Source organism: Toxotes jaculatrix, chromosome 23 (genome assembly GCF_017976425.1).
Source record: "Toxotes jaculatrix isolate fToxJac2 chromosome 23, fToxJac2.pri, whole genome shotgun sequence".
Classification (NCBI taxonomy): domain Eukaryota; kingdom Metazoa; phylum Chordata; class Actinopteri; family Toxotidae; genus Toxotes; species Toxotes jaculatrix.
In genome coordinates this window covers 4,027,201-4,054,670 of record NC_054416.1, presented here as the reverse complement: position 1 = coordinate 4,054,670, position 27,470 = coordinate 4,027,201, and the positions used below count along the sequence as shown (strand labels likewise).

Sequence of the window (27,470 nt, the reverse complement as noted above, 5' to 3'; positions counted from 1 at the left end):
GAGGGAAAAAGGGGACAGAGAGAAGAAGAGATACCTGTTTTATGTGTATATTGATTTAATGATTTAGTGAGAGATAATCCACACGGAGGTGCGACTTTTAAAGGATTTCCGCACAAGACAGTCAACCATCTGATGTGAGGAGGAGGGCGGCTTCAGCTGTTCCTTTAACGCAAACCTCAGACTGGATTATCCATTTCACATCGTGGTCACTTGCTTGTTTATACTGAATGTTTCAGACTACACGGAGGTAAAAGGTTGGGAGGCAAAAGTTCCTCTGCTTTCAGCATGTTGCCATGGTTACACATGTTGGTTAGCAACATAATTGATTAAAACTGAGCCAAACCACATGTGCACTGAAGTGTTTTAAGGCTACAGCCTGACTAACGCTGGATTTTTGAGGCTAATAGATAATATTCGAGAATAGTGAAGATCTCATAGTGAAGTATCAGCTTATATTTGGTCTGTTTTATAGGAAAAACACTGATTTATTTTTTTTATTTTTTTTGCAACACTGCATCTGCTGCACCTGCTTACAATCACAATGTGAATTCACAATGTGATGTGTGAGGGAATTATGATCCGAACTTATTACCAAGTTTTTTTTTGTTTTTTTTTTGTTACAACAAAATGTGGTATCTCCAAAATGTCACCTGTTCATGAATCAGCGAAAACAAATGGAAGTTGTTTTTTCTCTTCTGCTGTGTCTTCGTCTGTGTCACAGAAAATAACACACATACACAAAACACACAGACAGGAAATAGAGACAAATACAATATGAACTAGATGACAAAGGAACAAAAATAACTTCAGCCCCTGCACACTAACACTGGCACACACAGATGTTCACTGCACACACATTCACCTCCAGATACACACATCCACACACACACAGTTTACAACGGCCTAATGAGCGTATGATAGTAGCTTCACGCTCAGTCCTCCAGGGCAGCAGCAGCTGCTTCTCTCTATGATCTTGTCATCTGTACTGATCTCATATGATGACCTTTGACCTCTCCTCAGGGGACTTTTAAACCTCAAATGATCTGTGAGGTTTTAGAAAAATAACACGCACACACACACATACACGTCTATACAGTAGGTCCCGGCATGTGTCTGAATGCGTCCAGCCAACATACCAAGAGCCATGACAGCCGATAGCTTATGCACATATCCCCCCCCCCCCCCACAAAAAAAACACACACACACATGCACAGCTGTTCAGGGCCCAGCCACCAGGGAGATGACCCATAGTCCTGCCATCAGGATGACTGCTGCTGCAGGAAACCATCTAACACTGTGAGTAGATATACACAGACACACACTCACTCAACAATGAGTGTGCTCCAAACCCAAAGTAAACACACTACTTCATATACCAACAGGCATCATAAACAATATGGATAAATAAACACCGATGTCCATAATCTGTTGACCCAGTTAATGCCGGAAGACTTCCCTCTACACATACCTCTCCCAGGACACAATATTTCACAACAGTGGCTGAATCCAAATGAAAAAAGGCTCCGCACAGTCTCTGCCAACACTTGTTGAACCCTGACTTAAATTTCTTTTTATCACATTGTCTGGTCCCAAGGTCAGAAAATGTGAAATGAAAGTTTACCACAGCATCCTGCTGCTGCTGTTTGATTATCAGCTGATAAAGATTCATATCTTACATGCTTTCTGTACTTCATTTAAGCAGGTTTCGCCACCGTTGCTACTAGAGAACACCCTGGCATGGCCAAATTGAGCACAGACATGGTCATGGTTACTCTGAGTAAAGAGTTTGAATTGAAGCTACTTCCTACCTCCAAAATAGCAGTTTGCTCCATAGACTACAAACATTGATTTTTTTTTAAATGTCATTTTTCAAAACTGTGAGCAGGACAAATTAAACTAAAACTTTCTGCAAACCTAAATAAAACTAGAGGTACGTTTTCAAGCCCTGTGGTGGTGAACGAGTCCTTGAGCTGGACCCTGACGTCTGACCTCCCTTTGAAACCCGGCAATTTTCTGCTCTGCGGGGATCAATAAGCATCACATCTGATTATTACTATTTACAAGGTGCAGTGACTCAGGCTTGACTTTGTTTTCAAGGCGTAGAATTACAGGAGGTGACCTTGTTGGAGAAGAAAAGAGACAACAACAACTGGACAGGCTGTGGAGCTGAGGCTGTGCTGGCAACAGCTGCAGGCTGATACAGAAATGTGTCTTGCCATTAACATCTGCAGCTGTTCAAGCACAAAGACTTTATTTTTTAAAAGCATTTGAGGATTTACTCATGAGTAAAACACTTTAGACTTTTTGTAAACTAAACTGTAGCGGTTCTGTATAGGTCATGAGGTGTTTGTGTGAGGACGCTGAATGGAAAGCATGGTAAGGTTCTGAGAAATCCTCAAAGACCGTTCTGGTCTATCTAAGAAATCTATTCATTTTCCAAGAAGACTGCTTGCTTATGTCTAAGGCTTTATCTGTGAAATCCTCAAAATCAATCTGAGATATGAGGCTTGAAATTATTTTCTGCAGTTGTGCCTCCTCGCCCCGGCCCTCCACCGCTCCACCATCTCACTTTGTGCCATTTCGTAAAGCCAAAGATCCCCCAAGATATTTTTAAACCCATTTCATTCTCGGGTTAGATGGGTACATCAAGGGAATGTTGGGAAGTCACGCCATTCGCTGCCAACAACAGCGGTTTCTCTTTGCTGTAGCAGCATAAAATCAGTGTTTATAACCATGGCACGCGATTATAAACAAAGCCCTGATCAATAAGAATTTAGCAACACAAGAATGTGAACCAGTCTGATAATAATGAATTGCCATTTGTTTCGTCATTTCATTCATTCGTTCATCCAGATATTGTGTTTGTGTTGGCTGATTTCTGTTTGGGAGTCAGGGTTATTTTGTTTTGCTTTGCTCTAAGTAGGGCATGGTTATCCACCCCAGCAATGTAAATTTCAGTCAGCTGTGGGAGCGGTGGGAATGAGCAGTCAAATTAACATTTTCCGCAAGAGTCAAGGAAAAAGGCAGATTTGAGAGTTGTTATTTCCGTGAGTCAGCTTACCACAGCCGTGCCCATCTTATTCACGCAACGTTTGAGGTCGTTTTTATGCCATCGTTTTTTTGCACATGTAGCTGTTTTATCTGGCTCTGCTTCAAGGAGATGTCCCATTTTTAGTCCCGTCTATGAAGCACAGATTGGTCGATCGTTTCTCCAGCTGGGAGAAGGTTGAAGCTAACGCTAAGACCAGAAAAACCAGAGACTTGGGAAGCGATTCAGAGGTCTGGAACCACGCTAATCCTACATTGTCTTGATGGTGCAGGTCAGCTGAATGTTTAACTCAAGTTAATTTATTAACAAAGATATATTTTTATTATATATATAAAACATATTTTTTTATAACTTATTTTTTATAACTTCATTGTTGCTTATCATGTCATGATAATTTAACGATACAGAGAAATACTGGGCATGTGCTTCAAGGAACAGGAGTAAAAGAACTGTAAGATTTTAGTACAACCCTGTAAAACACTGGAGCAACCTTGAATACATTTTTGTCTGAATGACTCAGCTCTGAACAAACTTTGCTCCGGAAGAAGTCCAAATATAACTCGCTCTCTTTATCAAACAGTTTTTAAAATTAATCCAATTTATTTACCTTTCTTTTGATTCTCTGTTCGTTTTACCAGCTCGAAGACGCTTCACTGTGTTCGCTTTGTGTTCTTGTGGGTCTGTATTCACCTCTGCTAAATTTACTTAATGGAAAACCAGAGCATTCAAACTGCACCAAATGTGTGGAAAACAACAAACTTTATTAAAACACAAATGGGAAAAAAAGAGTAAAAGAATTGAGATCCTGGTAGATTGTATTTGATTTTAGAATCAGTACTCTGAAGTTATATATTTTATTTGCAGTGGCAGTTATGGTTTGGTGAAAATGACTGAATTGGATTAATTTACTTGTCATCCTCGTGCTTTGCCTTTTTGAGCAGTGAACCCTAAATGATTTCATTAGAGTCCAATGTGCTTCAGAGCTTAGTAAGATGCTTTCCATCTCTGCAGCACAAAGAAGCCGTTGCCTAATATTAAATCACAACATGAATCTTGTTACTAGGTTCAGTTTGTTGTTATTACTTATCACCAAAAGCAACTCTAAGCAGTGTTTACGGTTTCTGAAGTCAGGGGTGGGAGCTGCTGATGAGCACAATGCTGCATCAGTGCGAATCAGACAGTTCTCATTTTGCAGGAGCCTTAAGCTGAGGAAGATCACAGCTTGTGTCTTCAGCCGTGCAAAGACTTTTTTTTTTTCTTATCGCTTTCTCCCCACAGTCTCCCTCCAATCCTCATTACTTTAATCTGGACTGCAACTCACTGACTCCCCCTCCTCCACCCCCTCCTCCTCTCCACTGGGCTTTTCCTCTCTTTTTCCTCTCTCCATCGCTGTACCTTCCAGCCCTTTATCTTTACAGTAAAGGCAGTCAGGACTCTCCGGCCAGTGTCCCTACGGTGCTTTATAAGTATCTGCCCCTCCCTGTTCCTGGACCTGTTAGAGACGCAGAGAAAGACAGACTCACATCAAGTGCACGTCTGTATTCGAACATGTATATTAATGTGCGTGTGCGCAGCTGGGTTCCCTTACATGTGTGTGTGTGTTTGTGCCTGAGAGTGTGTCTGGATCATTACTTGTCTGCAGGGTAGACTCCCTGTGGACCCACAGATACAGGCTTTATCTCACCCTAAATGACCCCCCAGAGAGAGTGATGAGAGAGTGATGGAGGGAGGGGAGAACAGGGGGAGAAAATTGGGCGAGTGAAGGACAGGGTGAGGGATGGGGTGGGTTGGGGGGGGACAGAGGCAGCAAGAGAAAGAGATGAGATTTGACAAAAGACAAACAAAGAACAAGAGAACATGGAGGAGAAAATGAAAGAGGGCTGAGGCTGATTGAGCGGGAAGAATCAACATCAGGCCTTGTACTGGTGCGCTTATTGAAGAAAGCCTTTTAGATTATTTCTTAACGGCAAGCGCCTTAAGCCAAATCCAGGAACAGAAACAAGAGACAGAGACAGAAAACAGCGGTGAGACAGTGTTCCCTTTGGCGAAGTCAGAAGACAAGCACATCTTCTGTTCTCTCTCTTTGCATATGAACACACTCCAAATCCTGGTCTACAGCTTTATCCTTAATCCATAACACTGAGATGTGTTGTGTGTTGTGTTAGTGATAGATTTGTGATTATGTCTGAATAAAAACAGCGGTTAAGGTTGAAGGAAAGCTCGTCACTGCCCTGAAAGAGTGACGGCAGCCCTTTTCATTCAGCCTCCCAGTGTGGCTGCTGAGGTCGGACAACACGTCACACATACAAGTTCTTTTCAATCATGCTTCATGTAAGGCTGCACATAAGTACCGCAAAGCCTTGAACCGAATGCTAACCTCAGTACGCTAACATGCACATAATCATGAGGTTGACTAAACAGGAACATGCTAAAAAGGTGTAATTTTACCATCTTACCTGAACTGAATGTTTTGCTGTGGAAACGATAGAGGCTTTATTTTTTGCAAGAGAAAGAAAAACCCATTCCATATAGAAGCAGCGACGCAGGCACGTAATTTTTAAACAACAGAGGCGACCACTTCAATTTTCTCCAGGCTTCGGTCAGAAATGAACAATCAAGAGGTTTCTACTTATTCTGGCAGGCCTCTACACTTAGTCACTCATGCGCGCTACAGGAGAACGCCACAGCTGGAACTGAAAAATAAAAAAGCAATTTGGATCGTAAGCACTCCATAACCCTCAAAGGGTTGGGGTTCCTCTTCTTTTGTTTGGGTGCAAGTGTGTGTGTTTATGTCTACAGTTCAAACCAGCGGGGGGTGGTGTGTGTGTGATTGTACCTATGAGGGGAAGCTCTCTTTCAATATATCACTCCCTCTTTATTTATCTGCATATTCTGCTCAGGGAACTCAATGTGCTTTTGCAACTCAGCTGTTCATTTACATAAGACGCAGGCTTCCTCCTTGCCAAATTAATTTGATGTTTCAAGGCGAAGCCCTAAAGCACATCCACCAGACAAAATCACAATTTCCTGCCAGTCTGACTGGCCCGACCTGCAGAGTTCACATCAGCCTGGCTAACCAGGGTGTCATACACACTTAGCTCTTGTTACTGTTACAGAACCGCAATTGTAGGTTTTTCAGAAACCCCCTGTGCCGCTGCTTTCTCCTTAATTGTGGCACCAATTACTAGCACAGAGCCAAGGGAGCTGCAGGATCCAGTAGGTTTGTTTGGACCACAGCCTGTTTTGTGTTCCTGGTTTTATTGGATGACAGGTTATTCTGCTGCAGTGTGCCACTTAAGTTTTTTTTTTTCCTTCTCACTGAGGATAAAAGAAAAGGCTCCACTTTATCAGCATGACAAACAAGCAAGATTTATGAATCTGAACAAGCCAGCATCGCTCAGTTACTGTAACCCCTTTCCAACACCCTCCGCTTCGTCCTGCATGCCCCCACCGGGAGTCTCTCCACCCAGAGAGCTTTGATTCTGCCAGCACCAGAGCAGAAAAACCAAAAGAGCTGCCTGCACGCTGCAATTAAGCAGAGACGCTGTCACAATTGGAGACAGAAGGAACATTAAAGGCTCCTCAGCAACACAGCAGAATACATATAAGCTTGTTTAAAAAGCTTGTCTGCTTTCATCAGCCAGTTGAAAATGCTACTGAGGCAGACAGACAGACAGGGTGGCCTGTGGTGATTGGTGTAAAAATAAAAGGACCTATAGTGTAAGCATACACTTGTGGAATGGTGTACGAGGCTGTGAATGAGGCAAGTGCTCTTTTAATGACACACAGTTAGGAAGGGTCAAAATCACTGGAGCGCTACTAAAAATCTGGACCCTGTACAAATGCAGCCTCAGAGGAAGATTTCTAAAAATTACCAGCTAACAAGAAAAGCCATGAGATGATCATTATCGATACGTTATCAGGGTTAGGAAACCCATAACCCTCAAGCAGAAACCAACAGCAACAACCAGTTTAGAATGAGTTAAGAGTTGAATTAGTTGTACAGAGTAAAAGATTGCATTCATGGTGTGTTAAGGTGTGAAAAACAATATTGAGCACATGCCATTATATTTATTTACATTTATTCTTATCTAGCAAATGGCAGGGAAACAACATTCAATGAGTGAGATCTGATTTTGCAAACAGATGTCATTACGCCTGATGCTGAACCCCAACCCCTGCCAGCTTTACACCCACATTGCTGCATTTGCAAACACAACATAAGCTAATGAGCCAATAAGCCCCTCCGTCCCTCATGCAAGCAGCAATAAGATCAATACATACTGGATCAATATAACATCGCTCTGATAGTGAAAATGCCCGCAAGCAATCAGATAGAGCTTGAGAAGGCGCCGTCCTCATTCGTACCAATTATGACTGGGTCAGATGGGTTTAATTGGGTGTCTAGTTTGTTGATTATCACTAGGGCAAGTGAATCACCCCGTTTATCATACTGATAGAAGAGAGGTCCCTGATTAATTCTGCTTGCGCCTGTGGTGATAATTGAGAAATTAGAAAGCAAATAAGCCATAATATTGTGGTCGGTGTTTCAGCATACCTTGTGGAGTAATTAGTGAGAGGAAGAGGCAGAAAGGATGTCCAGTTCTGATTAGACCTGGCAAAGAGAAGTATTTCACTGACTGCTGATGGTGAATATTCAAGACGAAGGAGAAAGAAGACGCCACAGATTGTCTGAATACATCTTGACCTTGTGGTATTAGATTATGCATATGCCAAAATGTTGAGAAAAAAAAATATCTTGCCAAAAACCTTTCTGGCTGGGCTGAGGGGGAAAAGTTGGCATATGCAGTATTTAAGAATAAAATCAGGTGGATAGGAAGGAGCTGATTTTCAACTTGTGCAGTATTTTAAAGGAAGCGCAGCTGCCGTCTTCTGGTGACTTCTAGCTTCTGCATAAGAATGTGAGAGAGGTTTCAAGAACAGTGGCAGCTGGTGATTATTTACCTGGGTGGGGTTACAGCCACTGAGGGATTCTGCTTACACACGAGCAATGTTGTTGTGTAGCTTGACGCGCTAAGAAGACTGTAAAACTCGGTCAACAACTGAATCTGAAAAACAAACACGCCTCCAATCACATCCACAGCTCAGCTTGGCAACTTAATCTAACTGTCTCTTCTGTCACCAATCAGAAGGATCCACTCGAAAATAATACAAACCTTGGAAAAAGCACATTAAATGAAAAAATGATTTGTACCTAAGCACAATACTGATTTCACTAAGTTACTTTCCATCACACCACTAAATGTTATTTAAAACAAATTCTTATGCTTGGTGATGCTGATTTAAGCTTTGTGGCCTGTGGGAAGCCACATGTGCACTCTCTGTTGGGCGTCTACCACTGATAAAGAGTCCCTTTGCTGTGAATATGACAGGTATGATGGCTTGTTGTGAATATGTCATTCGCAGCAGTGCGGGTGTCATGGCTCTGTGGCTCAGCTCTGAGGCTCAACGTAGCAGAGAGGGGTCAAAAGAGAGCTGAAGGACTAACAATAGGAGGGTTTCATTCTGGTGTCAGCTCCAACTGTCACTTCCGAACCGGAGCAAAACGGAATCAAAACGACGGATTCGAAATTCCAGATTCTCCACAGAGCATCAGTCCTTCTTTGTGCCGGGCGATGCTCGCAGATAGCCGACCGCTCTGAACAGACAGCCAGAGTCTGAATAATTAACCACAATGGAACAATAAACACGCTGTTCTCACAAGTTCTCCTCATTCTAAAAATGTCAAAAGCAGATGGCAAGTTGCCTGTGGCCAAACTCTGGTGTAGAGCGAAGAGGGAGGCGAGGATGGAGCGTGGAGGGAAAAAAAGGAGGGAGGCAAAACAGAAAATAATTCAAAGAATTTTTTTTTTTTTGGCAAAGAGAGGGAAGCGGGATGAGCAGCTGACCCAGGTTTAATATGTGAATACCTCAGAAAATGTAACTGAGGTTGAGTTGTGGTGGAAAAACACTATTCACAGGAATGTGCACCTTTCTTTTAAAACCTTAGTCACCTGAGCAAAATACACTTATTGCAGGGATCAAACATGTGACCTTACAGTTACAAGAGAGTCTATCCAACCGCTGAGCCAGCCTGTAGCACCGTCATACAGAGACATGATGCAGACTGAAAGACCCACAGAGGGGAAAAGGAATATCGGGTGGAGGGCAGCCAGATGGGGCAGACGAGGCGGCAGTAACAGTGATCGCCCTCCCGCCGCTGAGGGATGCAGTGTAAGACTGTAATCAGATTTCACACGCCGCTCGAGCATCTCAACCAAACACCCCGGCTGCTCTGCAGTCAGCCGGCCGAACCGCTGCTGATGTGTGTGTCACGCAAAAAGTTAAAGAAAAGGACGGAGAGAGTATATGGATGGGTGGGTGTGTGTGGAGTGTATGTGTTCATGTGTGTGTGTGTGTGTGTCCGATTGCTTGCACACCTGTATTTACCATTTCTGTGCCATGCTTGCTTTTATTTGTGTATATGTGTATTTGTGTGTGTTTATCCTCTTGGCCCTCTATCTTTGTGAGGACCGAGGTGTTACAGACTTTGTGGTTTAGACTGTGGGTAAACCATTAAGCTAACAGGGTTTTGTTAAATCTGATTGATCATCCGCATTAATCAACTGACAGAGTACAATGTTTTTAGTTTTAGAAAAGACTGAAAAGCTAAAACAACAAAAATGAGACCCCAGCTGTTTGGACCCATTTCCATTTAAGGATAGGGTTAGGGAATACATTTCAGTATGTGAATCTGGGTCCTCACAAGTATAGCAGTACAATCGTGTGTGTGTACCTGTGCTCCGCTCTATGGGATCGTGCTGTTAGGACACAGCCAGGCTCTCTGTAATGGCCTGATAACAGAGACCCTCCAGCCAGAAAACGGATTAATTAAGGGGCCAGACTAGAACCCCCAGGGGAGGGCGCCCTTTGCACCACCTCTCCACCAAACACACCACACACACCACACACACACACACATTCAGACGGGTGACAAAGTAAAGGAAAAACCTGAATAAATAAGTGGAGAAACATAGCTGACATCCAGCCGTGCTCTGTGGCTTGTATAAAAATGCCGAGCAGGCTCAGTTGATTCTGATATTGTTCAAAGACGGCGAGAGGAAAAGATCTAAATCACTGAAAGAGGGTTCACTGCTGGGGCAAGGATGGCAGGAGCTTCACATGTCCCCCTTAGAGAGAAGGTTCACTGCAAATCCATACAAAGTTGTTCTCTGAGTGATCACCTTTATGCCGTGGTGAAACATTTCTATCCTTATGGGAGCGGTCTCTCCCAGGACGCCCCCATCCACAGGGCACGAGAGGGGCCACTGAGGTGTTGGATGAGTATGAAAATGATGTGAATCATAAGCTTTGGCCTTCGCTGTCGACAGATTTCAACCCAGGTGTTAGACAGCGCTCTCCACCGCCATCATCAAAACAATAAAATGGGCGAATATGGGTAAATAATGGTGTTCCATCCCTCCAGCAGAGTTTAGAAACACGCAGAATCAATGCCAAGGGCCACTGAAGCTGCTTTGGTGGCTCGTGGCGGCCCAGCACCTTACTGAGCCACTTCATGTTGGTTTTTCCTTTAATATATCGCCCGTCTGCATATATACACACACACAGGCATTGGCGTGAGTAAATAAAGCAGATGTGCACAAGCAAACCTCATAATCTCTCAATAACAACCACAAACATTCACACATACACACAGGTAAGAATGCCACAGGAACACACACTCCTGACGGCCCCCGAGGGGTCCGTAGTCCTTCTCTCACTGATACTGGCAGGGTTTGTACAACGCTGGAGGAAACACCTTTAGCGTTTTACAGAGGCTTTTATTCGCCTGCCCGGGCAGCTCAACACACTCATTAAGTTCTTCCTGTTTATTACACCAAACATCGTTTCAGGATGAAAAAAGGTGCAGGGCAAAACTGAGGAAATGAAAGAAAACGAATCAAAAGGACACAGAGCAAAAATCCAATTCAAGAGAATGAGTCAGTGGTGTTTGTGCGGCCCTTAATCACAGTTACAGCCCCTCACAGAATATAAATAATTAAAACGAATAATCCATGTATCTCTAGCATCTAGCATATTGTATTCAGGCTGCACATTAAATCTTTTTTTCTGAGAAAAATAAACAACACAACAGAACTGAGGCAAAAGACTTTGTCTGAACAAATCAAAGTATTATCGACTTAAACTCAAAATGAATCCTGTCATTTCTTTTCAAATCCTGTGAAAGGAAGTGCGAAAACCGATGTCTGTATTTCTGCCAAATTCATCTAAAGATTAACAATGTTCAACAAAAATTCGCAATGCATTTGTCACCTTTGTTCAGCCCTTGAGTTTGTCCTGTATTAATCTTCTCCTGAACAATAAGTAACACATTGCAATTAAAAGGAAGCACAGTCAGAAGACATTCAGCTCAGGTATACATCTATTTTACAAGCTCCACTTGCACAGGAGCCAAAGAGAAATTGACCATTAAAACCAGACAACGAAAACATTCTTTATCATATACAGCATTTCTTTTTAAAAGTCAGTCAAAGCCAGACCTTCCTGATGAAGCTCTTCATTGAACCAGAAGCTGAAAAGTGATATTCAGTTTGGAGTATCTGGTTTCTGGATTATTTTGTTTGACTGATTCTATAGATAACGTATCGAATGGCTCGTTGTTGCAGACCCCGGAGTTGATAGCCAACACAGTATGTCCTTACCGACCGGGCTCATTTGTTCTCCTGGACGATTGTGTTTTGTTTGATGTGGCTTTCTGTGCGGTATAAGCCTTGTCTTTCTTTCCTCAGAGGGGGTTTGTGTTTCCTAAGGGTTCATGGGAACAGCACCATTCAGAGGGCGACGCCGGAACGTAAATACAACGCCCCAAATTTCCAATCAGAACCATGATCAACACCAGGAAATGCCAACATGCCAACTGTACCTGAACTTATTTCATGTCAGGTTTCAGTCAGGACACAGCTGGGAAAACTAAAAATAACTAAATAAGTGGAAGATTAAAAACCGTAAAGATGAAATTGCTTATTGGATGCCAATAATTCACTTTAATCCCATTTAAAAAAAATACTGCTTTTATCTGATTATAAAAGCAGTTATGTAAAAATCCTAATCTGATTATCTTAATCAGAACAAATAGTTGCTGTCACGCTCACTGTTTGATTTGTTGGGAGAACAGTCTCACCTCAAGGTCTGTTTAGTGTCTGCTCTGGAGTTTTTCATATGACGTGGTGATATGGTATTTTAGACCTGCACATTAACAGAGAACTTTGAGGACATTGTGTCCATGTTGGTCTGTTAATGAGGATTATGTGGCGTGACTGAAAGCCCCAGATTAGCCGGTAAACTGACATGTCATGAGACTGTTTTCTCAACTGCTGTCTCCAAAGTGAAAAATATATTTTTTAACCTCAGGTCTGATGTTTTCTTCCTAACACTGTAACCCCATTTTTTCTTTCATTTTTAGACACTCTTGTGTCTAAATGGTCATATGAGAAGTGATGCACGTCACATGTTACTTGAAAAATAACACACGTAAATGGGTCACAATTTATTTTAACAATTTCCAATTTCCACTGGCATAATTTCTACTTTTCAAAATCCTACTTTCATCCTCCCACTTTTGCAGTTTCTGTTCAATTTATTACTAAATTCTCTGAACAGTGTCCAGCTGTCAAAATCTAGATAAAAGAAGGTCTAAGCTGATAAAAGAGTGTTCTTAGCCCCTGATTTTACCTCTCAGGCTAAATACAGTCTGCCATACTTTATATGTGGAGGTTGTAGGAGCAGCACACAGCCTGCAGGAACTACTCAGAACAGGAAAGGTTCTTCCATCTCCTCTGAATGGGGTTCTGGTTAAAAAATGTATTTAATCTATTTTTTGATTAACAGTGTAAAACTCTCCTAAAAAGAACCAAAAAATTAGTCATATATAAGGCTGTAAAAGACAATGCTTTCAGTAAAGATACATTACCAATCATACAGCAGCATAGCATGTATCAGGTCTACATCAAATCTTTCTTGCTATAGAGCTAATATCATGAAAACCTTAAAAAACAGTCACTGTTTAACTTATATGAAAGTTACTCAGACTATTCATGTTACTATTCAGAGCACGGGATGTAGGTTTTGCTTCATGATAAGATAATCAGAGCCGTGGATGAAAAATCAGGCTCCAGCTCTGCCTGACCGGTGAACCTGGGAGGACTCTGCAAGAGACAAGTTTGTCCGACCATAACAGCAACAACCACACAGAGATGCTCTCAGTATTAATAATAAATAATGCATTTCGTGTTGTGCAGCACAGCAGCGCTATCCAGATACAGGACTTTGCCCCCATAATCTTCCTGCCCAGACCATTTTAATCCAGAGGCTGCTGGAATCTGGCATCTACAAGTAGATGAAAACGTTTGCACCAAGGGCAGCTCCCTGGAGCTGGGCCCAAACCCTAACAAAACCCTCGTCCATCTGTCTTCATCTGGCACCAGCAGCCACAGACAGAACCGTGGCAAACATGCCACCACAATAAAAGCCTTTTTAATTTTTGACACGGGATAAAGAGCACTCCAGAATAAAACTTTCATCATTTGGAAACATTTTCAAAGCCTCTGCTCCCTTGTTAACATTCAGGAACAAATCTTTGCCTAGGCGCAGATGTCTCTTATTCTGCTGGGGGCTAGATATGCTCTCTGGGGGATCAGCTCGACTCAATGATAGCAGCAGCAAAGGGGATGAGAGGTCATTTTCAACTTGACACACTCTCCCTGTAAGCACGCATCACCTCTAATCTCACCTCTAATCTGAAATATGCCAGCATTGCCCGCACATCAGAATCAATTTGGTCCCAAGCCACAACGAGGAGAAAATGCACCTTCGCACTAATGTATCACGGAGGCTGAAAGTTGGCCAGTGTGTGTGTGTGTGTGTGTATTGCAAGCTAGCCAGGGTCAAACCAAGAGCACTGTTAACATGGAGCATTAATCTCGCTTGGGCTCACATCCACAGGTTGCAAAATAACTGCAAACACACACACACACACATTCCCTCAGTTCTCTGTGGTGAGCTGAAATGCCCACAAGCAAATTTTTAATCAGAAGCGCTCTAATCACTCATGCTCAAAGTCCATCTTAAACACCAGTCGTGACCTCCGCTGATGCACATCGAGACGACCTGCTAATTCTGGCGGCCTCCGCAGCAAACATCACATCTTCCTGTGCCCCGAACCATGTGTACCCATACGGCTTCCTGTCAATTCCAACTATACAGAGAGGGAAAAAAGGCGACTCTCTTTGTCTCTGCTCTATTTGATTTTCTTTAAGATGCTCGTTTTTGTTATTTTCTTGTGAGCATGTTCTCACGTGAGTCTTGAGCTTTGTCAAAGCTTCACTGCTGGTACAGTGTTTTCTGTTGCTCTCTGCAAATCACTGTCCTTCTTTTTCCCCATCAGGAGGGATTTTGCCTCTTGTCATTTCTCATCACTCCAAGTAAGAATTTCATCTTAGTTGGCTTGGCAGGTTAAATAAAGGTTAAACAACAAATCAAGGTGAATTAAGCAACTCTGATTCTGTCAGTATTTGAGTAAATCATTACCCTGTAAAATATCAAAATTACTGACAAAAGCCCATCACAATAGTTACCCAACATGAATGTCTTAAAATTAAGTATTTCGCCAAATTTCTTATTTATGATATGATACATTTAAAATCCAGACTGTTTGGTATTTCTATTTTAGTAAAGACTAAAATTAAAACTACCTAAATTTCATTTATTAAAATTTGAAAGAAGTTAACAATGTTATATTAATTTGACAACAATTTAAAATTGCATTGTATTAAAGTGCTTTCCTCTTGCTCAAGGCCACTTTAACAAACTGTGACCTGGACAAATGAAGGAATTTCTGTTACATACCAACATTTCTGAGTCTTCTTGCTCTCAGGGGAGCAGTAAACAGTGCTGCTTTGTTGGCTCGTGGCCTGAAAACGACCACATTCAGGGGCACTGTACAGCGAGCAGCCACAGAGCTGTATATCATAGTCTAATGTATAAAAAAAACTCCTTTCCCCGAGCGTCGGTCTTTAAAGGGCACCCTCCGTTTAAAAGACTCTTGTGATGAGGTTTAACACAGCGATGCAGTGAATCTCAGCACAGCACACTTTATCATATTGGCTTTTTTCGAGAGGCTTTGTATATGTGTGTGTGTGTCACTGTTGTAGACCCCCCCCCCCTCACCTCCATTGTTATTCCCTGCATTGCTATTCTCCAGACAGAGCACACATTCATCACTCAGTCTTGTGCCTTTCTTGTGGACGTGCCAGAAAAAAAGAGAAACCTTTTCAGGTCTGTGCTTGTAAATGACCTGCTGTAAAAGGGTTTATTAAATCACCTCCCCTCCCTTCTCTTAACCTACTTGCAGAAGACTCAGAGGAGGAGAGACACAAAAATACAAAAAGAGAAGAGACAGAGACCGACAGACCGACAGACAGATAGGAGCAGTAATGGATTAATAAATGGAGGGAAAAGAGTGACAGAGTGGGGAAAACAGTTCTACAGTTTTCCCCACTCCGTCCTTAGTCCAGGTCAAATGATAATTTTCATTATTCATATATATATTTTTTTTAATAATAAATACTTTAGTGGCAGAGCTTTTCAAACCACAGTGATGTGAATGTTAAACATTTTTTGGGTGATTTAGGTTTAAATTATTAACTGATTACAGCATCTAGTGCATTGTCTGTCTGTGGTAGAAGAGAGACCCGTCCTCTGTTGCTCTTCCTGAGGTTTTCATCTGTTTTTATCCCTGTTTAATGATTCTTTGGAGAGACTGGCCATATGTGAAAAGAGTGTCTAAGGAGGGCACTGCATGCTGTGCAGGTCTGTGATGTTGCTCTATATAAATACAACTGACTTGACATGACTGGTGTCCATAACTTTCTGTCAGTTGCCTTCTTTATATTTTTTGTTTTTAAATCAAACAAGGCACTTCGTTGTTCTGCCGTTTTGCTTTCTCCTCGCACTGATTCTGTAGCTCTTCAGAATGCAGCCTGTTATCTTCTGCAAATTGAAAAAAAACTGGACGGAATATTTAATTGATGTTGCAACACCAAATAGGGCAGATAAAAAAAAAAAACTTCAGCCAACTTTCATCCAGAAATAAACCAATCAACTAATGGAAAGGAAACAAATCTGAACACACATGCAACAGCTGGGGGTTATGCTACATCCAATAAGGCTCCTGATATAAACAGTCTGTCATTAATTGTTGCCCCCTCTACTCCAGGTGCACACAAGGGTTCACGCTGATAATGTTGCGCGGTTAATCTTTGCGTGCAGTTTAATTAATTTGCCGACATAGGTGTCCACACACTCTTAATCTGACTGAACAGACGAAATCAATCATGCCGACAAGCCTCGGGCGCTCAAGGAGACAATCACGATAAACGTCCCCCTCCTCTCCTCCCTCATCTTTCTCCTCCACTACAACACACATATATACATAACACACATGACGCTTGTTACAGGACATGAACAACAACAACAACAACAACAATCTCCTCAAGAGGTCTCACACGGCGAAATGTGGGTTAGATCAGATTAGATTTTGGGGTCGTGCTGAATGAAATCACTCCGCCACGCATCTCCAAACGGCACACATGTCGGCTATGAATAAATTTTCCTTAGGAGAAAGTGTCACCAGTCCGTCCATAAATCTGCTTATTATTAAAACGGCTCGGCTATCAGCGCGTAATTGTCCCCACCACACAGCCAAACACCGGGAAGGGGGGACGAAAGCGGAGAGCTGGCACAATAGAAACAAACATAAACGCCTCTCAATGCCCTCTTGTGTCTCATCGGCCCCGTTTTCTTTCCTTTTCTTTCTTTCTTTTTTTTTTTTTTTTTTTTTTACAGCACACCAGACGTGTCTACTACTACTACTCTACTATGGGGATTAAAGACGCCATGTAGGACAGAGATGCTGGTATAAAACAATGGGAGCACACCGTCACCCACCTTTGTCATCTCGGAGCTGTGGTGCGATGTGACGGTCGCGGCGCGGTGATTTCTTCCCCCTGGACGGGCTCCGCGTCCCGGCCAGCCTGCTGCCTGCCCCCGCTTTCCTCTCCTCGTCCTCCTCCTCCGCCTCTTCTTCTTCTTCTTCTTCTTCTTCTTCTTCTCCTGCTTCTTCTTCTTCTTCTTTAATTTTTAGAACAGCTTTCGTTCCTCCACCTCCTCGCCTACAGCTGCTTCTCCTTCGTTTGTTTGGTGTCGGTGCTGGTCGGTGATTGCTCAGGTGTCGCAGTCAGTGTGGTAGCCGGTCTGCTGTCTGTCTGTCATCGGAAGCTCCTCGCGACTCCACTCCTCGTGCCATAAAACGGGAGACGGCTCCCTCTCTCTCTCTCTCTCTCTCTCTGTTCAGTAGCCAATGCGCGCGCGGTCGTGCCTGTGATGCGTACTGCTGAGCCGGCGTTTGGCACGCGCGCAGGCACGCGCGTACACAGCAAGCACATATGGCGCTCACACACACACATACACACGAGCACATTAACGCGCATGGACAGTCCTAACGGAAACTCACGCATATGGACCGATGCTACTTCCACAATATTTGGCCGGAGTGACTCAGTGAAGTCCAGGTTTCCTCCTATGACTTTCATACAGCGACTCACAGTGAGCGATAGCTTTAATAATGCTTGCGTCTACTGCATTGCGCCTCAGTATGAAATAATTTGTCATGCCAATAAAGCTAATTTGAATTTGAAATGAAACGTGACAGCAGATTGATGTGTACATTTTTAGCTGACAGGGGCACATTTAGTGATTTGTGGGCCTCCTTCGTGCATCAGCAGGCCCATGAAAACTGTTTTATGAGGTGACAATGCTATGGAATAAGTTTGACTTTTATTGAGGTTAGTGAAACATGGTTTGGGTTAAAATTACACACGACCACAGTTGTGGTTAAAAGAAACCAACACTTGCTGTGGACAAGAAATGAACAGCAATCTATCCTGTGATAAAGTCCAGTCCACCCCCCCCCCCCCCCCCCGCCCAACACCTCCCACTGCAAATTTTATATGCCTATAAACCTCACCTGATTTCCTCATTTGCTCCCAATATATTATAGTCGTAATGTCCCCGGTACACACCATGGACTTTGGTGAGTTTCATGCTCACAATCAGTTTCATTGAATTTGGGCCAGTGTCTGTGGTGTTATATTGCAACCCAGCCAAATCTATTGTGTTTTATTTCTCCCACAAGATTCTGTAGCATTAGAGACTCATTTACATTTATATTGACTTTACTATATGTGGCAGATTAATTTGGCCCTTCTTTTGTGTCTTTTTGTGTGTTATTTCCGAAGTGATTCATCGTGAGTTACTGTATTGACTTCATGGTCATTTTATTTTCCATATTATACTTTACTTGCACAGTTCCAGTAGAGACTAATAATGGCTCACTTGTAGCCTACTTAAAAGACAGTTTATAGCTGGTGACCTTCTTGTGCTTTCTGGCTTTTTCCACCTATTAAATCCCGCTGCTTTGATGTCATATTTAAATTGCCGTCCCTCTGTAAAACTGAAACGTTTTTTGTTTTTTTTTCCAGTGGGACTAAGGATGCTTGCTGGCTCATGACAGACAGATTGTTTGAGTAATGATCCCGACTCGGGGGTGTAATGATTTAATGAGGTATTGTGTTTGGTACCCACACCGCAGCATATTGCCTCCTCCATATGGGTCATTATTCCAGTGAGGAACAGTAGACTTTGATTAGGCTATGCTGTCTCTTCTTCCTATTGATCCACTCCGTGATGAGCTGTAGAGTTTGTCCATAGCTTGTTAAACAGCCCGCTGGCAGTATTATTCATTGTTTTAAGCTTGTTTGCAGGTCAGCAATAATGCTTGACACCTCCGTGCTGAATGGACAAAATTTGTTCAAGGCCTGTTTTTTTGATTGATTGGATGCTTTATTTTCTTTCTTCCTCTCCTGCTTATTTGTGGTCTGTGGCTGATTTGGTTGGAAATGCATGGACGCATATCATAAAAAAAATAAAAAATAAAAACAAGAAGAAGAAGTATAATGTTGATGATGATGTATGATTCTTTTCTTATTCATCAAAAGTTTTACTTTACTAAACCTCTATTTATCTCAAAAGTAATCCACTTTTCAAGACAGCTCTTAATTAGTCTCTTATTGCTGCTGGAAACAGTCACTCACAACATTAACCTCCCTGATAATTGCTTTTATTGACTTCATCCACTCAGGAATTGGGCAAACATGAAATGAACAAAAGTGTAAAACCGATTGCACCCTTATGGTACACATAGTAAACAGGATTTGTTGTGGTTGTTTTCAGTCACATGTCTTCTTCTGAATTCTTTTGAACTCATTTGAGCTCTATACTAGAGGAGTTTCATTAATTTTAAGGGATTATGATCATTTTGCCTCAGGATTTTGATTTAAAAACCTCTTGTGCACTTTGTTTGACAAAATACCTCCTTCAGTATCTCTACAGCATCACAAAAGCCAAAGCAAATGTCAGTCATATCCCAGTGAATGAATGTCATGGTCCTGTCCTTCTGTATTTTATTTTTTTTTACGAAGAATGAAAAGAAGTGAAACCAGGACAAAGTCACAGACCATGCATTTTTACAAACATGGCCCCTATTCCCTGTGTGCACGCAGAGGCGGGGGGCTCCGCTGCCAGACGCTGTCCCCCGGACACGCTTGGCTTCATCTTCCATTTGAGCTGTCAGGGTGCAATCAGCAGACATGGAGAGCACTCTGGCTGGGCTGTGACATTACTCTGACCTCTGTAGGGTCCCTCACACCGCTAACAGGCCCCATCACTCTTCCTCTCAGGAGCTGAATAATTCAGCGTCATGAGGTTGTGGATGGCGTGAAACACGGCCAGGGTCAACGGCTTGATTCTCTTTTGGGATCAGCCAAGTCATAAAATGCATTGACTTGAGATGTTGGGGACATGGGCACACTTTGTATTTATAACTATTTCTATGGCTGAATTTCATTCCTCTGACATGTACAAAATCCCATTACATTAATTTAAATAATTTTCTAATTTGTTCTTAGAGGTTTAAAGCACAATTTATTGAACTCCTTGTACATTTATTTGGCCGGCGAAACTGATTCTGATTCTTAAATTCTTTTGATTTATTTTTGTGCTGTTGGTTGTCCCTGGAGGAGAAAAATGCTAATTTAATTTGCGTTGTAAATTTCTTTTGCCACACATATTCTTCGAGGTATTTGCCATGTAAATCCTTCAAGGACAGCATCAGCACATAAATTATTTTAGAACTGGAAGGTAGTTAAATACTACAGTCAAGCACTACTTGCGACCTGGCATTTTTTCTAATCCACTGCAGTTATCAAACCAAACGCATGTTGGAGGACACAGGCTGGTCTTAAATAAACAAAACCTAGACTACAATCGGCGAGCCGATATAATAAACTGTAATCTCCAATTTCCTATTCCTCAGCAAAATCACTAAGAAGATTGTCCATAAGCTCACAGTTTACTCCCTCCTGTGAACAGTGCACATCATGTTTCATCAGGTATTCATTCCAACCACAGTACAAAAACACTCCTTCTCTTAGTAACTGATCGAAAATGACCATCTAACTATTGGAGGAGCTCCAGTATTTTTTCTCCTCTTGTACCAAACTTGACATCTTGGTGATTGTTGAAGTTTTGGCATAACAGTCTTTAATTGCCAAACAATCAGAAGCTACTGGAAATTGGAAAATTGGAGTGTGGAAATTTACATGGCAATAATATGGACTTATGAGCTACTGTTATGGCTGACAGAATTTTCAATCTCAAGTTTTATAATTTATTGCAAAGTTTTCGTCCCCAAAGTGCCACATGGAGAGCCTCAGTTTAAGTTAAGTTTAAGTTTAATTGTTCATGTACTCCTGAAAGCAGACAGAAAACATGTCTTTTCTCCCACACTTTTGATTGACTTGTTGTGTTTTGTATTTGCGATCAGATTGGACTGTAGTTATTTGTTAGCGTACAGCGCTTGCATTTCAATGTTCTTTGCTTTTCTGTGTGGAACATTGTGTCTTTCCTGCTCTAAAAATAACATTTTGTTTGCTTTGCTTTCCTTGCGCTGGTCACTGAAACAAGAGCTGCTTCACCTTCGTGAAGTTTTTAATAAGAAAATATAACAGACCCCAGGTCAGTGCTGCTGGGGGGAGGAGAGTGGGGATAGTGCCTCATTTAGTACAGATAAAACCTCTACTGTTCCAAACAGGGCTGTCAACACTTCCCGTCAGCACTGCCCTCTCCGAACACAGACACACACACACGCACACTCTTTGTCATCTTTCTTTTGCTGCCTTTTCTCATTTTCCTCAACCTTCCTCTTGTCCCTTCTTCCTCCTTCCGATTAGCTCCCTGCATCACTCCTTCCCTGATTTTTCCTCTTTTCCTCCTCACTTTCTTTCTCGCTCTTAATCTGCTGTGGACAGTGTTCGAGTAGTGATTAGGTTTCATGCCGCTTTCTAGCTCTCTTGTGTGTGTTTCTGTACGTACACGTCGATGTGTGTTAATGAAATCCCCCTCCCTCGGGCTCAGGTGTCGCTGCAGCTCTCCCTCTCCCTCCTCTCCTTTGAACGGAGAGCTCAGTGCCGAGGATCAACATAAGGGCAGGGGTTTTAGACAGTTTCCCATGTACTGAATAAATTAACCACCGCTGTGTGGGTGATGTGTGTGAAACTGAGAGAAAAAGACCGCTCAGCACACACACATAAAAGGCAGCGCTTATGTGTTTTGAGCCTGGTGCACACCGACTCAGCCCTTTTAAAGCCTGTGGTCATATTACTGAGGTCGAAGGTCAAAGCCAGTGAGCCACCAGATACAGAAGGAGCTCTGTTCTAGCTGGGCTGCCACTCGGCTTCCCTCTGTGTAAAACATCAGCCTCTCGGTGTTGTTTTGACGTAATGACAACTGTGTTTCTGGATCAGGACACATACTACACGACTGCATGTGCACAGTGGCGAATATGTGTCACTCTCTAAACCCATCACCCCAAATTTAGAAGCCTTTATTTTAGACTCGCAAGCCAGATTTTATGCCAAATCACAGTCACCTGCTACCTACTCCTGTGGCTTATCTGTGCTGTCAAAAAGATGCCAAGAGGTATGACAGAGACATACATACATACACACACACACACACACACACACACACACACCGGTCTCCTCTGAGCCTCTAAAAACCTGGGAAGCAGTCATCAGCTTAGTGGTGGTCTCCCAGTACGAAACACAGGGCTTTAATCTGCAGATCAACTTTGTACCAATAATCTATACACATTATGAAATTGAATTGGAGGCCACCACATGCTGCAGGAAGCAATCATCATTACTGCCGACAACCTTCACGGTCGTTTAGTTTTATCCATATGCTACAATCTTCTGTGTCCAGATAACCCCCTCGTCCTCCTCCATGATTCTGACCCCAAAGACCATTAAAGGCGATTACTGCGCGGTCTCTATGTGCACACACACACCTGCAGAATTTCTGCAGGCTTTGCATGATTTGGCCCATTTCTAAGCCTGCTTTACATTACTGATGAACCAGGGCAGCCACTGGTTTCTATTTGTGTCACCATGGTATGAAAATCAGCTTGAAGACATGTGAGGCTTGGTTGTTTTGATGATAAGTAGTTGGGTAATTCCATGGTTTAATTAAACACATTGCGCTTTATAATTCAGAGCCAAAAATTGTGATTTCTACTCCACTACACTAGTCCAGACTTGCAGTGACAGGTAATCGACACCTGGGGGCGGTAACGTGCGGCAGCGTCACTGTGACCTCACCAACATGGCCGCGGCCGGCAGCACGCTCGGTTGGTGCGTTTCCGTATCTAGAAAAGTGGGACGTTTTCTGTTTAACTCTGTTTTCATCGCCCAGGCGGCGACGTGCGGAACCAAAATGGATTCGGAGAGACCGACCAAGGTTTGCCTGTCGTTTTAGACGCATGTGTTACTGCGTCATGACTCAATTTCACCAATAACAATACTGTCATAACAAAAGCATGCCTTATTCGGATGCTGTTTTGATGTTACTGTATTACATTTGGCTGAAACGATCAGTCGGGCCCGAACTGCGCAGTTGGATAACTGTCCAGCGACACATGCTGCTGCAGTTATAGACAAATACTGATAATCCATGCATGTAGTCATCTACAGGTGTTTGGTGTGTGCTTTCTCCTCCACAGCTGGAGTTTGCGGTGCAGATGACATGTGAGAGCTGTGCGGATAAAGTCAGAGCTGCTCTGGAGGGTAAACCAGGTGAGAAAGCTTTGCTGTTTGCATACTTCCTCTGGTTCCCAGGATTTGGCCATAACGCAGCAGATGAAGCAGGCTTTTATCTGCCACTTGTTTATGGCTGACCTTTCTTTATGCATTCCAGTGCACAGTTCAGATGTTGTTTACAACACTCCAGCATGGCCAGTAAGGCAAAGTTTATTAATGTAGCGCATTTCCTTACTACTAAAGTCAGTGTGCTTTAGAGTAAATGGCATAGCAACAAGCAACAGATTATTTCCTGTAATAAGTGAGTAAGTAATAAGTATTCACTGGGGTTTAAATGGAGCAAATTTCTTTTACAGAAATTCATTTGAAAGTAAATACAAAAACTCATTACAGCAAGTTGAACTGACTAAAATTATGGCCACAGAGCTTAATCTCAGTTTGTCTTTTTGCTCAACAAATTGTTTGAACCATTAATTTTCTTCCTAATGAATGACGTGTTTGCAGGAGTGAAGTCTGTCAGCATTGATGTCAGCAGAGAGGAGGTGTTGGTGGAATCTGCTCTGACCAGTGCAGAGGTGCAGGCTCTGATCGAAAGTACCGGACGCAGGGCGGTACTGAAAGGCATCGGAGGATCAGAGCAAGGTGGGAAACAACACGAGCAACAAGCATCGTACCTCAACAGCTTTTCAGCACTTATTAAACTAGCTACAAACAGCTTACCTCTGTAGCTTGGAAACATGATCTGAACTCAAGACATTCAGGGTCACTCAACAGAATTGAACAGTGTTAGAATCTGTGTATTTTTTTTTTAATAACAGATCTAGGTGCAGCAGTGGCCATGCTGGCTGGTGTAGGAAAGATCCAGGGGGTGGTGCGTTTCCTGCAGTTATCTGAGGAGCGTTGCTTGATTGATGGGACCATTGATGGGCTGGAGCCTGGACTCCACGGCCTCCACATTCACACTCTGGGGGACCTCACACAGGACTGCAACAGGTAGGACCAGTGGATTCATTAAAAGAGCTTTATCAGGCAAACCAAAACATACCAAAAACAAATGTCACTTTCTCTGAAAACACAGGCGTGTCCTGAATAACAGCGAAAATACCCCCAAAATGAATTTTTTTCTAACACAGTCACTCATCTATGCAGAAAATGAAACCCCCAAATAACCCCCACCCTCACTTACAACTCCTCTGTTAGAAATGGACAGCACATGACACACTGAAAGCAACAGCACACACAATTAGATTTACACTGCTGACTGGTGTGAAATTGCACTGCAAATGTTATGTCTTATATCTGATTAAATTCAGTTTCTCCTTTTCTGCAGTTGTGGAGAGCACTATAACCCCTTTGGAAGACAACACGGTGGTCCAGGGGACACTGAAAGGGTACGCTCATATCTGTTCCTTAGAGCCCTATAAAAAAATAACTTTCCACATAACTGTTCATTTTTATAAGTTTGGCGCCTTCTTGCTCTGTGCTGAAGATCAGCAGTGCCAGATCCTTTAGATATAAGAGGATCAAAGAGCCAAACATAAAGTGAATAAATATTCTTGTGTCATAAATTTAGACAAAATCACTCCAGAGATATAATAAAACTTCAACCCGGGCCAATTGGAGAATGTGATATCCCACTCAGATTTGCCAAAGTTGTCCCACAGGAGCCATTTTGAACTCTTCTGCTCCAGGTGCTAAATTTTCAGTCAAGTGTGTGAAAGAGCTGCTGCAGCTCAGAGGCCGTTTTTCCTGGCTTTCATGCTGTGTACTCCTCGTGGTCTTCTTTCAGTGTTATTTATTTCGGCGTGTGTCATGTGGTGATGTGTAATTCTCACACGCAGTATTGTTGTGCAGCATGTAGGTGATCTGGGAAATATTGTTGCTGGACCAGATGGCAGAGCCTCATTTAGACAAGAAGACAGTCACCTAAAGGTAATACACACACACACACAGTAAAATTTGGCACTAGTAGTACACCTTGTAATTACAGTATATTGAGTGTGATGACGATTTAGGAAGAAAAGATGTCATATATCAACATCTAATTTCCAAAACAATACCAGATGGCAGCTGTTAGATTTCCTGGTGTCTTCGCTGCAGGTCTGGGATGTGATTGGCCGGTCGCTGGTAGTGGATGCAGGGGAGGACGACCTGGGTCGGGGCAGTCACCCTCTCTCCAAACTGACTGGAAACTCTGGGGAGAGGTGGGTCAGTAGCAGTGGTTTAAGTTAGTGGACAGCCAGCACCTTACCTCTCACTGCGTTTGTTATATTGTAAGGTGTTTGTGTTATTTTTGTTTTCTTCTTTAGCTTTTCCTCATCAGTTTTCTGTCTCTTCCCTCCTTTATAGGCTGGCCTGTGGGATCATCGCCCGCTCTGCAGGACTTTTCCAAAATCCCAAACAGATATGTGCCTGTGACGGCGTCACACTGTGGGAGGAGAGAGACAGGCCGATAGCCGGGAAAGGTCGAAGCAAGGCCAACGCAGAGACACCGGCAGCACACCTGTGAACCTCAGACACAAACGTTAATGCCAGTCTGAACAGGCAGATCATCTCAAAGAGAAATGGAGAGGACATTTGCAAGGCAGCGGGGAAGACAGAGCACTGAGGAATGTTGTTTTCTGCACAGCTGGAAAGACGACCAAAGAAAAATGGCCTTATATTCTTGAACTTTTTTCTCTGTGATAAAATCAAACGCTCCTGCAGTCGCAGTTGATGTCCTCTGAAGGCTTGAAATGCACTAAAGCAGATTAAAACAGGGTGGGACTTTGTAAAAAAAAAATCACCTCTGATTAGCTAGATGTCCGTTAATGCTGTTAAATGTTTGTATAACCAGTCGCCTCTGACACAGCTGTCTCATCACTGTCTAAATTGATGCACTTGTTAGCTCTGAGGTGTCCATTTTGGTTGTGTACTGGCTGGGATAAATGCCTTTCAGTGTGCTATGAAAGTGTCTAAGTTAATTATGCAAACCTCCTAAACAACAAAAATTACATTACATTACATTACACTGCTCACATCAGCTGACTCTCCCAGCCAGGGGTACACTGTGGAGTAGTTCAGCTAATTTGAAACAAACAAAGAAGTTATGTTTTGGTGTTAAATATATTCACATATTTTAGTGTGGGAGAAAAAATCAACACACAAATAGGAGGTTCGTTTTAAATCCATAAGGTGGTGTGAGTGACTCGGGCAAAGAGATTCGAATGAGCTCGGGAGAGAGAGTCAAATTCCATCCAGAGTGAAAGGGCAAGAGGGGGTAAAAGTTTTAGGCGGGGGGTGGGGGGGTTGCTTTTAAGTACTGTGTGCTCAGCTGTTTTTTCATCATGGACTCTGAGAGTACAGTTCCTTCGTGGTTGTTCCAGGCGACTTTAGAGCCATAAAACGGAGAAAACCAACAATCTTTTTAGACATTAATAATCTCTGTTGTCAGACACAGTACGCGCTGATTGAAATGTAATACAGTAACGTTCAAAACCTCCACCCTCTGACACTTGTTGATTTCACGTAGCATATTTTCCTTCTTGATGAAGAAAGACATCAATATTGGGGACATGGGGTGCACCATATTGGTCAGATGAGTGCGTAGCAAGTTTTGCATTGATTTTTCAGATTGAGCATCTGTCTTGTCCTGGTAAATGCCTGAATAAGCTTATTGAATTTTCCCTCAGAATGTTCTTGTCCATTTCTGTCTGAGGGCTGTGAAGCAGCTTGATTGCAGGGCTGCACCTAAGGATTGTCTTTATTACTGTTTAATATGTTTTGTGTAATTCAGTCTTTGAAATGTCAGAGCCCAAGATGGTTCTTCTTTTTTTTTTTTTTTGTAGCAAATGTAATATTTTTAGCTGATATAAAACATTTAAGAGGCTGGAACCAGAGAGTGTTTGGTATTTTTGGTTCATCAATTAAATTGTCTGTCGATCAACTATCAGCCCATCTTGATGTATGAATCTGTGTGAATCTTTGGTATACAAAGCCTACGTTAGCATTAATTTTGCACTTGAACTGTCCTCTGTGGTTAAGCAAATTATTTTTTTTTTCATAGCACATAATGAGTTCTTTAATTGAACTCACTCACTTGTTGCTTGTCCCTTTGGATCGGAACCCTGTGGCTTTGGGGTAGCCTTTAT

General features: G+C 42.6%; 1 protein-coding gene across 2 annotated transcripts; it reads left to right on the top strand.

Annotated features, from left to right (window-relative positions):
• The first annotated feature begins 22,906 nt into the window (after nucleotides 1-22,906).
• Nucleotides 22,907-27,427, top strand: LOC121177528 (copper chaperone for superoxide dismutase-like). 2 transcript variants are annotated; one of them, XM_041031857.1, is made up of 8 exons: nucleotides 22,907-23,041; nucleotides 23,304-23,376; nucleotides 23,845-23,982; nucleotides 24,159-24,333; nucleotides 24,671-24,731; nucleotides 25,195-25,272; nucleotides 25,441-25,544; nucleotides 25,690-27,427. In XM_041031857.1, exons 1-8 carry the CDS (start codon nucleotides 22,907-22,909, stop codon nucleotides 25,847-25,849), a joined length of 924 nt encoding a protein of 307 aa, XP_040887791.1. In that variant the 3' UTR covers nucleotides 25,850-27,427. The 2 variants fall into 2 exon arrangements, with proteins under 2 accessions (XP_040887791.1, XP_040887792.1); XM_041031858.1 differs by having other exon boundaries at nucleotides 22,908-23,041; nucleotides 25,441-25,596; nucleotides 25,671-25,803.
• Nucleotides 27,428-27,470: the final 43 nt, after the last annotated feature.